Genomic DNA, 17491 nt, shown 5'->3' on the forward strand with positions numbered 1-17491 from the left:
TTAATTATAATATAAATTGATTTTTTATTAAATAAATCATTTTTAATTATTTTTTATTCACGTGGTGCAAAGTTGACAGCCATGTCAGCACAAATATAGATTTTACATTTGCCACGTCATCACTTAACGGTTAACTTAACAGATTTTTAGTTGGATGTATGAAACTAAAAAGAAAATATAACTGAATGTATAAAATTGAATTGTTTTAAAGATATTGTATGAGGTTATAATTGACCCCATACTTAGGGGATAAAATGTAATTTAACCAAAAGAAAATTGTTACTTAATACTACAGTCTAGTGGTACTCCTTTTCGCTTATAAGTAAAATGTTTTTTAGGTTTGATTATCATCAAAAACGAATTTAAATCACATTATTATTAGTTCATTATGAACTAACCCTGCGAGGCTAAACTTACTCCTCTTATTCTTAGGGTAGATAATATATTTTGTTAAACAAATAAACAAAAAGAAAAACAAAATAAAATAAAGAAAGAGAAAATAAGAACTAGAAAAAGAGAAGGAAGCGTCCCGCCGCTAAGAAAGTAAAAAGCAGAGCTCTATTTGTGAAGGCTGAGCCGCCGCACCGGCACCGCTTCTCTTGTGCTTCTTCTTCAATTCAATCAGCCCCGACAGTTGAGAATGGGAGAAAATAGTGAGTGGGTAACCCCAGGGGAAGTTCTCGGTAAAGCCTCCAAGTTCAAAGCAGGCAGAGGTGCCTACGTGTCCACCGACAAGCTCACCGTCTACGCTTCCCTCACTGGGTCCCGCCGTATCCTATCCCCCCCTTCCGACTCGCCCGACCAGGTTTCTATTAGCTTTCGTTCTGTTTGGCTGCTGAGAAAGTTTGAGAATTTTTTTTTCTGGGAAAATTAGTTTATTATGAAGTTTGAATTTTTGGTGTATTCTGGCCTGAAAATATGAAATTTTTACTATTGGGTGCTCACCATTGACAGAAAATTGAGATTCAGGGATGGAAAATTCAAAATTTGGTTATAAATGCACCGTTTTAGAGTTGTCATTTGGGATTGCTTTTGTAGGAAGTACTTTTATTGCTGTTGTAGGAAGTACTTTTGCTCGTAAGCGTTTATGCTAGAAGTGCTTTCATTAAGCCCTTCTATTAGAAGTGGTTATAAGCATTTATGCTAGAAGTGATAGAAGTACTTTTAATCAGAAACACACTAGAGGTGCTTTCATTAGGAGTGCTCATAAGCGTTTATGCTAGAAGTGCTCATAAGCGGTTTTATGCTAGAAGTGATTTTGGTTGTTAGAAAACACTTTTAGTCCTTCAAGAAGCAATCCCGAACATGCCCTAAATTTTGAATCTTTGAAGTGCTCATAAGCATTGAATCTTTAATGTCCTTTGGGTTTGAGGAAGTACTTTTGCTCATAAGCGTTTATTCTAGAAGTGCTTTCATGCACGGTGAGATTTTTATTAAAATCCAAGTGCTTTTTAGGAAGCACTTCTGGATGGTTGGTTGCAAATACTTTTAGCCCTTCATGAAGCAATCCGGAACATGCCCTAAATTATGAATCTTTGACGTGCTTTACCAAATTAAGGAGAAAAGTTTGGAACTTTTCAATTCCCATTTCCTTTGTATATTGTTTTGTTGTTTAACTTTGTATTGATTTTTTGAATTTTTATGATATGGTGGTCTTCAAAGTTCCGTTGATGATATCAATTGATTGTTGTGGTTTTGTAGAGACCCACTGTGGAAGTAACTGGTCACAAGGCCCATGGTGCCATTCCAGAGCCTGGATCAGTTGTCATTGCTAGAGTAAGGGCTCATCAACAAGATTATTGCATAACATAGTCACTTTCTTTAATTATGAGGCAGATTGTTGACTGATTCGTGTATGTAAATCTCGCCCCATGTTATTATGGCAGGTTACCAAAGTGATGGAAAGGATGGCTTCTGCTGATATTTTGTGTCTTGGCACGAAATCTGTGCGAGAAAAGTTTAGTGGCATAATTAGGTATGTGGTATCCCTTTTGAATAATGACTACATAGGCGTTGCATTTATCTCGTGCATATTTGGATTGCAGTTTGTCTAGTGAAGTTTTTTGTTGTTCTGTTTTGTTTTCAAAATGTTATTTTGTTTATAAGCTATTTCTATTAACAGGCTTCAAGATGTAAGAGCCACCGAAATTGATAAAGTGGATATGCTTTCGTCTTTTCGCCTGGGTGACATTGTCAGAGCTCATGTTGTATCCTTTGTGTGGAATGCCCCTGTTAATATCAGGTTAAAAAGATTGTCATGCAGAAAAGATTGGTATTTCGTAGATATTCTAATTAATTTTCAACATTTACCCCTTGACCGGTTAGGTGTTGGCAGATGACGGCTTCAATGATACATTTAATACTACGTCAATTGTGCTTAACATTCGTATTGCAGCGATTAATTACAGAAATAGTTTCCTACTTTCCTTGATTCTTTCATTAAGCTGTCCCTTGGAGATGCTAGGGCTTATTATCTGTCAACTGCAAAGAATGAATTGGGTGTTATTTCGGCACAGAGTGCTGCATCAGGTACATGAATTTTCTGCTGGTATTTATTGAATTTCGGCGAGTGCTATAACATTTTGACAAAATGCAAGCGTATTATGACACATTTACAGCGTCTTATCCACATCTAATATGTGCATCGGCGTATCACTAGTAACCCTATCATATCCGCATGATGTGAACTCAGATGTGATTTTCTATTTGTTCATTGTAGGTGAAACAATGGTACCAATAAGCTGGACAGAGATGCAGTGCCCCAGGACAGGGCAAATCGAGCAAAGAAAGGTCGCTAAGGTCGGAGGATGAAAAGATGAATTCGGAATTAATAGTTCTTCTTTCTTCTCCTTTTTCCAAAGAGAGTCTGTAACCTTACAGTTTCTTATAGGTTAAAGTCAGAAGTAATGGTAGCCCTCATGCACCTCTATGTCGAGGGTTTTCCGAACCGGCGTCTCTGGTTTATGGGTTCGCTTACGTTTTATTATTTTGAAAAATCGTGCAAGAGACTGCGGTTTCTTCTCAAGTTGAGTTGTAGTTGTATGTGCTGCATATATTCATCCTACTCCATTATCATCATTCATTTATTTGAGTTAATAGCTCATGAACACAATTAAAATGTTTCTTATAAAAGACTAAGAATCCTCGACATCCGTGATACAACACGGAAGTCGTGGAATTCGGCATTGCATTTGCCTTATACCATGGAGATCGTTTCCTATTCACTGTCCGTGCCACCATGCGGATCCTCCATCGGCATCTGTTGGGGACAGAAGAAAGGTTTCGGAGGCATCTGTAGGGCTTCGACTTCCCCTTCAAGCATCTCTACGACTTTGCTCATGGAAGGGCGATCCGCCGGCTTCAATTGTATGCACCACAACGCAACCATGATCATCTTCTTGGCTATTTTCTTATCGTTCTCACAGGCATCCACAATTTCAACACTCAATCCTCTGTCCAGTTGATCATAAATCCAGGAAGGGAAGTATATTTGGCTTGAATTTTGTGCATGTGCATTCAAGTTCTTCCTCCGATCGGTCATTTTCATTAGCAGCTTTCCGAAGCTATAAACATCAGCTTTGTATGAAACGCTTCCGAGGATTCTGTAGAACATTTCTGGAGCTATGTATCCCATCGTGCCTCTTGGAGCAGTAAGAGAAAGAGTGTTATGATCTCTAGCGTATAATCTCGCAAGACCAAAGTCGGAAATTTTAGCAGTGTAGTTTCCATCAAGAAGAATGTTGTGAGGTTTGATGTCGAAGTGCAGGATTTGCATATCACATCCCTGGTGCAGATATTCGATCGCACGAGCCACCCCAAGAGCTATCTCATGCATTCTATCCCAACCAAGAACAACGCCTGTTTCCTTCTCCGAAAATATATGTTTTTCGAGGGAACCATTAGGCATGAAGTCGTAAACAAGAGCTCTTTTGGATCTCTCAGAACAAAATCCAATTAGTTGCACCACATTGACATGATGAATTCTTCCAATTGTGGCAACTTCACTGATGAAATCTAGCCCTTCACCTTTGGAGCCACTCAACATCTTGACTGCAACAAGATGACCACCCGAAAGCTCTCCTTTGAAGACGGAACCAAAGCCCCCCTGGCCGAGTTTATCTTTGAAATCGATTGTAATCTTCTTAATATCTGAATACGAATACCTTCTCGGCATAAGATTCTTGTATGCATCCAAGAATTCTTCAACTGCATCATCCTTTTGGAATTTTTTCGAATACACTCCTTGACTCCGTTGTTTCAAAGAAACTACAATCATCTTGACGTCTGAATAAAAGTACTTTCTTCTCTTAACATTCTTGCATGCATCCAAGAACTTTTGAACTGCATCATTCAGGAACTTTTTCCAGAAGCCCTTTTGTCTGACTTTATTTTTTAACTCAATCGTCATTTTCTTAATATCCGAATACGAGTACCTTGTTATTCGATTCTTGCAAGCAAGCAAGTATTCTTCAACTGCTTCATGCTTGGGGAACTTTTTCCAGTACAGTTTGTAGCAACAGAAACCCAACAAAACAACAACGCCGAGTATCATCCGCGCCATCAGAAACCATCCTGCCATAAGAATACAGGAGGGTATTAGAAGTTCATCCTGTAATTGGAACTTCAGTTTTCAAAATCCACCGCGCAATACTAGTTCCGAAGGCACTTTAATTTCATTTATAATAGTAGCAAGTGCCTAAAAATGGATACTTGTTCCTTTTCTATCTCTATATTCTTTTGAATTTAATTTAAGCTATTTGAACAACGTAAACATTCTTGAGAAAGACTTACCGATGATCTTGGCGGCTTCTATGAGATCTGTGGGAAAACAGAACAAAGGGAAAGGATTACACAAAGCAATTTTAAGAGCAATCTTATAACATTAGCTAGTAGAAAATGTGGTGTTAGTCAAAACTTACCCTTCTTCATGTTTTCACCGAAACCTGCAAAAGTTAACTAGTCTCAGTAAGAGAATATTGGAGAAAAAATCTTCTTATTCATATAAAATTAACTTGAATTAGTGACTCTTCGCCAAACTGATGCAACCATACTCACAGTAGAGGGATTGGTATCGGGCGTAGCAGTAGTTGTGGGGGAGAATTCCATCCCACGAAAGCTCCATACCATTTATTAAAAGATCACGGATAAAAGAAACTGAAGGGCCACTTCCATCTTCTGGGATAATATCAGAAGCCATAACGACTCCGGTCAGAGTACAAGAGGGTTGAAGATTGTTCACCCCATCTTTCACCAAAATATAAGAATGTGATGTTGTGGCAGATGATGAGTTAGTATTACTGCAGTTCAGTTCTACGTAATCCGGAGACTCAACTGGTAACAAGCAATCGAAGAAGGATAGATAACGGTAATCAACGTAATAGCTATATGAAATTTGGCTAAAGTTCTCGCTTGTTAGCCAGTTGAGAGGCCTGAAAGGGCAAGAATCGTTTAGCAAACCAGGATCCACAACATGGATTGTATGATGCTCATAGTTGATTGGCGCTTTGACATAATATGTAGCATTGAAGAGATTTAAGGTGGTGCGGTTATGGTCGCACGATAGCTCAGCTGGATAGCCGGGGCAATTAACTTCAGAACCGGTTCTCAGGCGAAAAGGGTATCGAATGTCTAGAAGATCTCCACATGAAGCATGCCTCCGACAGTTTCCTTCTTCCTTAGCATCATGGCACACTACAAAGCTGATAGCTATAACACATGCTAGTAACCGGATTCTTCTCAGCATTGTAGTAAGCGATAAGATGAACGGAATTGAGGAGGAAGAAAAAGAGGGAAAACTCATCTCCTTACAAGTTTCCGGCTGAATTCTGCATATTACACATGGAAATTTGGTCAAGGAAGAAACCGAGTCGCTTGCACTTGCCAGGAAGGTTAAATTCGAAAGAAGACAATTAAAAATTGGTCAAGAAAGAAACTTAGGCTATGTTTGGTACTCTACTTGAATACAACGTTTTAAACTAAAAAAACAATTTTCAAGTTTTAGGCTTTAAAAACTTATTTGGTATGATTATTTTCGAAAACCGAATTCAAGACTAACTCAAAATATAGTCTATTATCTAAAAATATAAAAAATGAGTTTTTAGAGTTTTTAAACTTAAACTTACTAATTTTTTTTTCTTCCTCCTCCCCTCTCACTCCAAATATATCTCTCTTTTCTTCTCTCTCTCCTTTTTTTTAATAACTTTCGTCTCTTCTCCAATTCGCTATTTTCATTCTCTCGGTTTTTTTTCTCACTCCTCTTCCCCTCTATCTCGTCCGATCTTCTCTCTTTTTTCTCTTTCCTTCAATCATCTCTTACTTCCTTTCCTCCTCTCTCATCTTTCTCCCTCTCCTGCGACCCCCTCTTTTTAGATATTTTTGTTTAGGTCGTAAGATTTACAATTTTTAAATCTCAAACCAATCAAGTTTTTGAGTCTTAAAGAAAATTGTTTTTCGAAAATGTTCTTAAGAAATGTTTTGAAAAATGATAAAAATTTTCAAATAGAATATCAAACATGCCCTTGCGCTTGCCAGAAAAGTTAAATTTGACACTCAAAAATTTGGTCAAGGGAGAAACTAGTCGCTTGCACTTGCCAGGAAGGTTAAATTAGAAAGATGACAATTAAGAATACAGTAATGCTAGCGGAAACCTTTCGTGCTACCTTCTCGGCTATACTTACTTTTTTTTTTTTTTTTTGGCGAACAGGAATCAATAACAACCGGGCAAAGATGCCAAAGATACACAGAAGCCTACCCCGAGGCAAAAGCAAGCAACAAACAACTAAGGAGAAGCAGTACAAAGAGGTACAACCGACATCGCACCAAATGCTAAAAATGTCACTCCTCATACTGCTAGGAAGAAATTAATGGGGACAAGGAAGACCATCATTACACAGAACATGAACAAGAGAGGATGGGGGTCTGTTGACCCAAACATTATCACATACCTCCCTACTTTGCCGCAACGCCAGACGATCCGCAGCCATATTTGCCGATCTTGGAGTCCAAGACCAGCGGCAGTCAATAAAAGCCTCCCCCATTCTTTTGCATCGCGCCAGAATTGGAAAAGCTTCCCAACTACCCCTCGTATCCGAGTCTCGAATACAGGATATTGATTCCTGAGAATCTGATTCCACGATGACAAAATTCCATCCCATACTTCTTCCAAGCTCACACCCATGCAGCACTGCCAAGGCTTCTGCCACAGCCACAGACGAGGCCGTGACCCTCCTCCTGATCGCTGCCATAAACCTGCCCTCATCGTCCCGAGCCACCACCCCCACAAAACCAGGAGCTCCACTCCTTAACCAGCTCGCATCCACATTAATTTTTATAAAACCCACACAAGGAGGAGACCACTGCATATCAGAAACCAAACCATTGACAGAAATAGGCAAACTACATACCGTAGCCTGAGTATATTCCTTAAAAGCAGCCACAGATTGGGTGATGACTGCGATGATCTGTCGAGGAACTATAGGTTGTTGATTGAACAGAAACTTGCATCTCGCCTTCCATATAAACCAACAAGTTGTAGCAACATATGAAAGCATATCGTTCCGCACACCCGACTGCCCATTAGCTAAGCCAACAATACTGCCCAACCAAATAGCCCAACTTGTGACCGCATCCCTCCGCAATCCTCTAATTAACCTTACCCCCATCCAAACCTCCTCAACCCACGAACATTGGAGAAATAGATGTACCAAAGATTCCTCATACCTATTGCAAATAGGGCAGAGAGTAGACGAAGAGGATCGACGTATAAACAAATTTACTTTCGTGGCCACTGCCTCTTGTAAGGACCTCCACATGAAGGATCTGATTTTTGGCTGAACCTCAAGCTTCCAAACACACTTCCAAACCTGTTTTGGGATGAGGGCAGATCGGTGAGGGTTTTCAATTCGTTGCTGGATATTCCTGGTCATAGCCCAATGATATCCTGATTTGGCAGAATAGATTCCATTCTTCACAAAAGGCCACACTAATCTGTCATTCGAACTCGGATCACCTGAATGTGTCTCGTAAATCGCCTTGATCTCTTCCTCCACCAGAAAGGGTTTAAGGAAATCAATCTCCCAGCTACCATAATCAGTGCTTAACAAAGAATTCACCCTGAGATTTAAAGAAACGGGAACTGACCCCAGGGGAGATGGATGACCAGAAGGGATAGAAGGCAGCCATTTATCCACCCAGACTCTGACATCCTTTCCATTCATTATCTGCCAGTGAGCGCCACCCCGAATTATTTCTCTACCAACCAGGAGGCTTGACCAAGCCCATGATGCTCTTCCACCCCTCTTCGCGTCGAAGAAAGAGCAGTTGGGGAAGTATCGGCCTTTAATGACCGACGCCCACAAAGAGTTTGGTTCCGATAACAGTCGCCAACACTGTTTCGCCAAAAGAGCGTTGTTGAACTCCGTGAAGCACCTCAAGCCAAGCCCACCTTCTTCTTTCGACTTCCCCAATTGTTCCTTTGAAACCCAGTGAATCCGGTTTTCCCCATCATTCTGCCCCCACCAAAATTTGGATATCAAAGCATCCAGATCATTGCAGAAGGTCTTCGGAAACTTGAAGAGATTCATAGGATAAGCCGGAACTGCTTGCGCCACTGCCTTAATTAAAACTTCCCGCCCCGCTTGAGAGAGAGTGGAGCGTTTCCATCCTTGAATTTTGCCTAAAAGCCTTCCTTTTACATACGCAAGGCCACTTCTTTTTGATCTCCCCCAGATGGCCGGCACTCCCAGATAAACTCCCGGGTTCCCAACTTTCTCCATCCCAAGAATGGTGGCCAGTTGGAGAGCTAACTGATCCGGCACGTTCCCCCCAAAGAACACACAGGACTTTGATTTATTTACCTGTTGACCCGAGGCCGAGCAATACTCATCAATAACCTGGACTAAATTTCTACAGTTCCTCGCCTTCGCCTTCAGAAAGATCAACGTATCATCCGCAAAGAAAATGTGAGATATCATGGGACCAGCACGATCCATCTGAATCCCCTCAATCCGCCCCCCATCACTCTCCCGCTGAATAAGTAATGATAATACTTCACTGACCAGCAAGAATAAATAAGGGGATAAGGGATCCCCCTGTCTAAGCCCCCTTGAGGGAGTGAATTTGGAACCTGGCTGTCCGTTTAGAAGAATGGAAAAATTCACTGTAGAAATGCATCCCATAATCAGATTCCTCCATCGACTATTAAAACCCATCTTCTCCATAACAGCCATTAAAAAATCCCACTCCACACGATCATACGCCTTATGCATGTCCAATTTAATTCCCAGCTCAAAGTTGCATTTTGTCTTTCTATTTTTTAGAAAGTGGAAAAGCTCATGCGCAATACCGATATTATCTTGAATCTGTCTTCCTTCCACAAACGCATTTTGTGTAGTGGAGATCAACACCGGCAGCCATCTTTTTAATCGGTTGGCTAAGACCTTGGAGAGAATCTTGTAGGAGTAGTTACAAAGACTTATGGGACGAAATTGAGACACAGAATCCGGATTTTGAACCTTTGGAATTAAAGCCAGATGAGTGGCATTTAGGCGCAGAGGCTGCAGAGACCCATTCGTCAAATCAACAATCATATTATTAACATCAGAAGCTATTATGTCCCATTGTGATTGATAGAATATCCCTTGAAATCCGTCAGGACCCGGAGCTTTTAGTCCTCCCATTTTCATGGCAGCAGTTTTAATCTCCTCCACAGAGACCGTAGCCGTTAACGCAACATTCATCTCCTCCGAAACCTTCAAGGTAACGCAGTCGAGCATGTCACCCCACTCCCTATTGCCCGAAGACGTGAATAATTCCACAAAATGATTATCAATTAAGCGCCGAATCTGCCCTGGAGTATCCACCCAGTTCCCCTGCCCATTCTTAAGCGAAATAACTTGATTTCGCCTTCTTCTTTGAATGGTAGATTGATGGAAGAATTTAGTATTCGCATCTCCATCCTTAAGCCATTGTACCCTAGATTTTTGTTGCCAGACGCTCTCCTCCTGTCTCCATAAACGATCAACCTTCTTAGTCAGCTCTTCTATCTCATGGGAGTTGCCTCTCCAATTAAGTTGGAGTTGTCCCAGATGGTCCGTCAATTTCTGAATTTGCCTCGATCTCTGACCAAACTTATCCCTACTCCACTTGGAAAGATTAGAGCGAGTCTCATTGATTTTCAGATTCCACCTCTCCACCGAGTTACCCACTCGGACCTTATCCCAAGCATTTTTCACAATTTCTTTGCAATCTGTATCATTTGCCCAGTGAGCTTCAAAACGGAAAATCCTCTTCCTTTTCCCAATACGTGGTTCGCACTGAACAATCACTGGGCTGTGATCAGAGCCCAATGTAGTACCATTGGTGACCCTGGAATTAGGCCAAAGAGTCTGCCAAAATTCATTCACCAGCCCCCTATCCAACCGAGCCTCAACTAGCTGCCCATTTCTTTTCCCACGCCACGTGAATTTTGGGCCGTTAAAGCCCAAGTCAAACACCTCCAACTTGCTCATGAACTCCTCCAAGTATCTAGTCCGGTTATATCTCACCTCGGCTATACTTACTTTGTTACAATGTCATGTGATAGACCCAAATCATCTATTTTCTAGAGCATCTTTTAAAAATTAACTCTGCCAATAATTAATAAATTTGGAATCATTTACTCATCTAATGGTTATTTAATAAATAGATGAACCGTGTAATTCACATCGAAATTTCTAACAACATTAATAAAAAATTCAAAACCAACAATTTTTTATTTGGCTGTTTTTTGCAAAGTTAAATGGTGAACTAGAAAAAAGACGATTTCAATTATCATACGACATTGCAAGATAAAAAGAAGTAGGCGTGGTTTGGTATGTGATCCCAAACCGAAAATGGGATCCCGAATCCCAAGCCGAAAATTTTCGGAACGAGAACTTGAAGACCAATCACAAACCGAAATTTCGGTATTCCCAATTTTCGGGATTCCTGAAATGTGTTCGGTATTTCGAGATGAATTGGGATTGGACTTTTGGGTTGAAATTTGAAATTTTTGGACTATTGACTAAAAAATTTGGGCTTTTCGCCTAAAATTTTGTTCCATAATTTCATATCAATTGAAATTTAAGTTTTTTACATTATACTATTTTGAAATTTCATACCAATTCATTTCTACCAAGTCAAATTGATGTGCCAAAGTTCCAAACTAATTAATTTCATACTTCTATTTTTAATATAGTCTACTATCAAACTACTTAAATTTAACATTCAAGATGCATGCAACCAAAATAAATATATATATATATTTTTTGGTTCGGTTTAGGATTCCCGAATCATTGCATATGTAATCTCGATTCTTATACCGAAAAGTTCGAGATCGGTTTGGTATGGATATAAAAAATTTCAGTATTATCGGTGTTAGAATTTTTAGGAATGAGATCAGAATTTTTTTTGTTTGATTTGGGATTTTTGGGAAAAATTTCCATCCCTAAAAAGAAGAGATGGATGGTGGAATGACAAAGTCCGAAAGGTCGGTAGCATCCCCATTAAAATATACAAAATTGACCAACGACTAGTCTAAATGAGAAGGAAATTTCAACACTGAATAAATTGATCCATGTTAATATACAAGAAAACTTACACTAAAGGCAAAACTTTCAAAATAACAGTTCTTGCACCGGTCTGCCTAAAGAGTAAAGATGGTGGATAGCCTGCTCCTTCTACCTGCGTTTTCCTTGCTAGTAATCGTCTTCTCCATGGCGATTAACGTCGTTCCAAGCGAAGCAGCAGCTTATGATCGTGTCGCTGACTGCCCGGTTTCAAACTGTAGCGACGCCGGCCCCCTCATCAAGTTTCCCTTCCGTCTCAAAGACCACCCCCTTCAATGTGGCCATCCAGAGTTTGAGGTTTCTTGCTTAAAAAACAAGACAATGATTCAGCTCTCCTCATCATCAGGACTGTTTCCCATCCAAAGTGTCAATTACAGCAGGCGAACTTTCAGCGTCTACGATGATGAAGAGGGTTGCTTTCCGAGACGCCTTCTTAATTTTACAATCTCCACCACCTCGCTCTTCGAAGCAATACCTTCTCAGGAACCAATACCTTCTAGCGATCCCAGGATGGTCAATTCCGGGATGTACAGCTCCCGTTTCAACTGTGCCTACTATAACATTCGTCCTAGTGATCTTCCTTACCCAGATGGGTACCCATATGACCCTTACCCATATGGGTACCCATATGGCATGCGATATCCCCAGTTCATTAATTTTACGCTCTTGAATTGTTCCACGACACAAAAGTTGAACACGGGGAGCTCCTACATACCAATCACATGTCTTAGTGTCGGACATCATCAAGTTCTGGCTGTTTCGCCATCAGCTTCTGTCACGGAGCTGCCGTTCAGAACTTGCAGTACCTTGAAACAACTAGAGCTTCCGCTACGAAGAGTGGATGATGGCTATAGTACTCGGAATGACTGTGAGCCGGACAATGTTTTACTGCTGAAATGGAAATTAAATAGTTATTTCCCGCAATGTCAAAACTGTACAGAAGGAACAGGATCGTGTGAATTCAATGACACCAGCAACCGGATGGAGTGTCATCCTGACCCTATCGTTCGAGATCCCCCACAAGCGCTACCATTCCCAAAAGCGCCAAAACCAAAAGGTTATGCTAGTACTCTACCTGCTGCCAGCCAAGGCGAATTTTTAAAATTCCATTCCTGACCAGCTCAATTTGTTTAACTCTTGTAATTTCAGGTTGTCTATCAACTCGGAGGTCGATTATTGTGGGAGCAAGCTTAGCTTCTTTTGTTCTAATATCGGCAATGGCAGCAGTAGCAGTTTTCTTCTATGTAAAACAATCAAAGAGAAAACTGGAAAAGGAGAATCAACTGAAGGTTGAAAGGTTCCTAAAGGATCACAAATCTCACGTACCAACAAGATACTCCTATGCCAATATTAAAAAGATGACAAATGGATTCAAGAAGAAGTTAGGTGAAGGAAGTTTTGGAAGTGTTTACAGCGGAGAGCTTCCAACTAATGGAGTTCCAGTCGCCGTAAAAGTCCTCAGTGATTCGAAAGGAAACGGAGAAGATTTTGTTAATGAAGTGGGAACCATTGGCAGAATTCACCATGTCAATGTGGTTCGCCTACTTGGGTTTTCTGCTGAAGGAGGCAAGCGTGCGCTTATTTACGAGCTCATGCCAAACGGGTCCCTAGAGAACTTCATCACATATAAAGATCGATCCAACAACACTTCGTTTGATTGGCAGAAACTTCACAACATCGTCAATGGTACAGCGAAGGGAATCGAGTATCTTCACCAAGGGTGCGACCGCATGATCCTCCACTTTGATATCAAACCTCATAACATACTGTTAGACCATGATTTCAATCCTAAGATCTCGGATTTTGGTCTTGCTAAACTCTGTTCCAAGGAAGACAGTATCATATCTATGACAGCTGCTAGAGGCACCGTGGGCTACATTGCACCAGAAGTGTTCAATGGGAACTTCGGGAGCGTGTCCCACAAGTCAGATGTGTACAGTTTCGGTATGCTAGTGCTTGAAATTGTTGGATCCAGAAAACAACCTGCTCTTACATCTGGATCCAGTGAGGTCTACTTTCCGGAATTGGTTTACAATCGTCTAGTTCAAGGAGAAGCGTTGGATTTGAAGCTAGATACTGATGAAGATGCTCAGATTGCTAAGAAACTAGTGACTGTGGCATTCTGGTGCATCCAGTGGTACCCGGTGAATCGCCCTTCCATGAAAGCGGTTGTTAGAATGCTAGAAGGAGGCCTTGAAAACTTGATGATGCCACCAAATCCATTTGCTTCCACGAGTACTCAGACAGATCAACCAAGAACAACACTGTCAAGTTAACTTGTCACACTAATCAGTAGTGTCTTGCATATTTGTAAACGTAGCGCGAAAATTAGTATTGTAAGGGCTTTTCAATTAAGTTTTACTAGCTAGTAGTTAATAAATAAGCACTTGTATCATGTTTTTGGTTAGAATGATTATTAGAACATGAGAAGCCAACCCAAAACAGAAATTCATCAAATAATTGATTTTTACCAAGCTCTTTAAAATCTTGCAAAATACCAATTGATTTAACCTCCCGATTTGAGATTTACACTCTCAACAATCCCCTCTTCTCCGCCTCACCTCACGTGCAGCGACATACATGGACAATACATATATATCGGATGACGTGAGAGCACGTATGGCCGATATTAAGCTCAACAAGTAGTCAAGCTATGGAGTTTGGATGAAATTACTTGCAAGTTTCCTTGGAAAACTTTGACCATTCAATGACAATGATGATTCATAGGTGCACTTAGACCAAGCCAACACGTAAATAGCTCGTTTCCCATAATACAATCCAACCCAAAACAGAAATTCATCAAATAATTGATTTTTACCAAGCTCTTTCAAATCTTGCAAAATACCAATTGATTTAACCTCCCGATTTGAGATTTACACTCTCAACAATCCCCTCTTCTCCGCCTCACCTCACGTGCAGCGACATACATGGACAATACATATATATCGGATGACGTGAGAGCACGTATGGCCGATATTAAGCTCAACAAGTAGTCAAGCTATGGAGTTTGGATGAAATTACTTGCAAGTTTCCTTGGAAAACTTTGACCATTCAATGACAATGATGATTCATAGGTGCACTTAGACCAAGCCAACACGTAAATAGCTCGTTTCCCATAATACAATGTAAGCATTCAATTCAAAATCAATTTCATAGTGCGAGACATGCCTAATTGTCTTGGGATTTTGACAAGTCAATCCAGAAACTGCACCACAATTTCTTCCAAGTCCAAATGGGAGATTTCACCAATTAATCACACTGGAGTTCGAATGAAATTGCTTACAAGTTTCCTTACAGGACTTGACAATAACAATAAATACTGACAGGCCCATTTAGACCAAACGACTATAATGAATGGTAGCAACATTTTCATTTGAACGTTCTCGGATTTCCTTTTCATTCTTTAATATTGCATTTCCTTACAAGACTTGACAATAACAATAAATACTGATAGGCCCATTTAGACCAAACAACTATAATGAATGGTAGCAACATTTTCATTTGAACGTTCTCTCGGATTTCCTTTTCATTCTTTAATATTGCATTTCCTTACAAGACTTGACAATAACAATAAATACTGACAGGCCCATTTAGACCAAACAACTATAATGAATGGTAGCAACATTTTCATTTGAACGTTCTCGGATTTCCTTTTCATTCTTTAATATTGCATATCCTTACAAGACTTGACAATAACAATAAATACTGACAGGCCCATTTAGACCAAACGACTATAATGAATGGTAGCAACATTTTCATTTGAACGTTCTCGGATTTCCTTTTCATTCTTTAATATTGCCGAATGATTTGAATTGTATATTTTCTAGGTGACCCTTTATGGATCAATTATGTAAAAAATCAATCAATTTTGAAGTCGCCTAGGCATTTAACAATTATCTAATAAATAAAAAAACTATGTTATTCAACTGAAGTTGAATTTTTGACAACGTTAATTGAATGGTTAACAATTTCTAATTTGATTGATTTTTTTAACAGATTTAATGTTTATAAAGTGAATTAGAAAGTACACTGATTTCGAACGTCATATAACATTATAACCACACAAAAATAAAAACATAAATTCATCAAATAAATGATTGAAAGTTGAAAAGTATTTTAGAAGCTCTTCTTACAAAACAACTTTCAGATCTTCTCATTTTCTCCAGCAGCTCGCTCTTCCAATCAGCCCCTCATTACGTCTGTTTCACAACAGTTTTGGGCCCGGGCTTAGTTTTATTTGTGGAGACATAGTCACATAGGCCATTTATGTATGGGCCTTGGGTTGAGTTTTCTAGAGCCCAACTCTAGTTTGGCTAAGGTCGTTATTTGGATAGAAAATTGAGATTCAGGGATGGAAAATTCAAAATTTGGTTATAAGTTATCCGTTTTAGAGCTATCATTTGGGATTGCAGGAAGTACTTTTATTGCTGTTGTAGGAAGTACTTTTGGTCGTAAGCATTTATGCTAGAAGTGCTTTCATTAAGCCCTTTTATTAGAAGTGGTCATAAGCATTTATGGTAGAAGTGATCATTTTTATTCGAAACACACTATAAGTGCTTTCATTAGAAGTGTTCATAAGTATTTATGCTAGAAGTGCGCTCATAAGCAGTTTTATGCTAGAAGTGATTTGGTTGTTAGAAAACACTTTTAGTCCTTTAAGAAGCATTCCCGAACATGCCCTGAATTATGAATGTTTGAAGTGCTTCACCAAATTAAGGAGAAAAGTTTGGAACTTTTCAATTCCCATTCCCATTTCCTTTTCATATTGTTTGTTTAACTTCAGTATTAATTTTTTGAACTTTTATGATACGGGGGTCTTTGAATTTCCGTTGATGATATCGATTGATTGTTGTGGTTTTGTAGAGACCCACTGTGGAAGTAACTGGTCACAAGGCCCATGGTGCCATTCCAGAGCCTGGATCAGTTGTCATTGCTAGAGTAAGGGCTCATCAACAAGATTATTGCATAACATAGCTCCCTTTCTTTAATTATGAGGCAGATTGTTGACTGATTCGTGTATGTAAATCTCGCCCCATGGCATTATGGCAGGTTACCAAAGTGATGGAAAGGATGGCTTCTGCTGATATTTTGTGTCTCGGCACGAAGTCCGTGCGAGAAGAATTTAGTGGCATAATTAGGTATGCAGTACTCCTTATGAAGAATGACTACATAGGCATTGCATTTATCTCGTGCATATTTGGATTGCAGTTTGTCTAGTGAAGTTTTTTGTTGTTCTGTTTTGTTTTCAAAATGTTATTTTGTTTATAAGCTATTTCTATTAACAGGCTTCAAGATGTAAGAGCCACCGAAATTGATAAAGTGGATATGCTTTCGTCTTTTCGCCCGGGTGACATTGTCAGAGCTCATGTTGTATCCTTTGTGTGGAATGCCCCTGTTAATATCAGGTTAAAAAGATTGTCATGCAGAAAAGATTGGCATTTCGTAGATATTCTAATTAATTTTCAACATTTACCCCTTGACCGGTTAGGTGTTAGCAGATGACGGCTTTCCATTGCAGATCTTTTTTCTGGGTGAACTTCCATGATACATTTAATACCACGTCAATTGTGCTTAACATTCGTATTGCAGCGATTAATTACAGAAACAGTTTCCTACTTTCCTTGATTCTTTCATTAAGCTGTCCCTTGGAGACGCTAGGGCATATTATCTATCAACTGCAAAGAATGAATTGGGTGTTATTTCGGCACCTATGATGCATGGACACGGACACGGACACGAGGATACGACACGATACGACACGGGGATACGTCAAATTTCTAAAAACTAAGACACGATACGGCATGGATACGACAATTTATATAATAAATATATATTTAAAAAATATATTTTAAATAACAATAAAAAAATTAATTACTCAAAATCTAATTTATATTATTCAAACTCTT

The 17491-nt window shown here is 39.6% G+C and overlaps 3 protein-coding genes across 3 annotated transcripts; 2 read left to right on the plus strand and 1 right to left on the minus strand.

Moving 5' to 3' along the window:
* Window positions 1-474: 474 nt before the first annotated feature.
* On the plus strand, window positions 475-3078 carry LOC126594032 (uncharacterized). Its single transcript, XM_050260234.1, has 6 exons — window positions 475-805; window positions 1702-1776; window positions 1887-1975; window positions 2123-2207; window positions 2445-2529; window positions 2720-3078. The coding sequence occupies exons 1-6, from the start codon at window positions 641-643 to the stop codon at window positions 2809-2811; spliced, it is 591 nt and encodes a 196-aa protein (XP_050116191.1). The 5' UTR covers window positions 475-640; the 3' UTR covers window positions 2812-3078.
* On the minus strand, window positions 3060-5866 carry LOC126594022 (PR5-like receptor kinase). Its single transcript, XM_050260220.1, has 4 exons — window positions 5056-5866; window positions 4920-4943; window positions 4792-4818; window positions 3060-4572 (listed from the first exon to the last, which is right to left on the minus strand). The coding sequence occupies exons 1-4, from the start codon at window positions 5798-5800 to the stop codon at window positions 3218-3220; spliced, it is 2151 nt and encodes a 716-aa protein (XP_050116177.1). The 5' UTR covers window positions 5801-5866; the 3' UTR covers window positions 3060-3217.
* A 6347-nt stretch (window positions 5867-12213) lies between these two features.
* LOC126594024 (rust resistance kinase Lr10-like) lies at window positions 12214-13980 on the plus strand. The gene is made up of 2 exons (XM_050260222.1): window positions 12214-12642; window positions 12735-13980. Exons 1-2 carry the CDS (start codon window positions 12219-12221, stop codon window positions 13859-13861), a joined length of 1551 nt encoding a protein of 516 aa, XP_050116179.1. The 5' UTR covers window positions 12214-12218; the 3' UTR covers window positions 13862-13980.
* Window positions 13981-17491: the final 3511 nt, after the last annotated feature.

Source organism: Malus sylvestris, chromosome 12 (genome assembly GCF_916048215.2).
Source record: "Malus sylvestris chromosome 12, drMalSylv7.2, whole genome shotgun sequence".
NCBI lineage: Eukaryota > Viridiplantae > Streptophyta > Magnoliopsida > Rosales > Rosaceae > Malus > Malus sylvestris.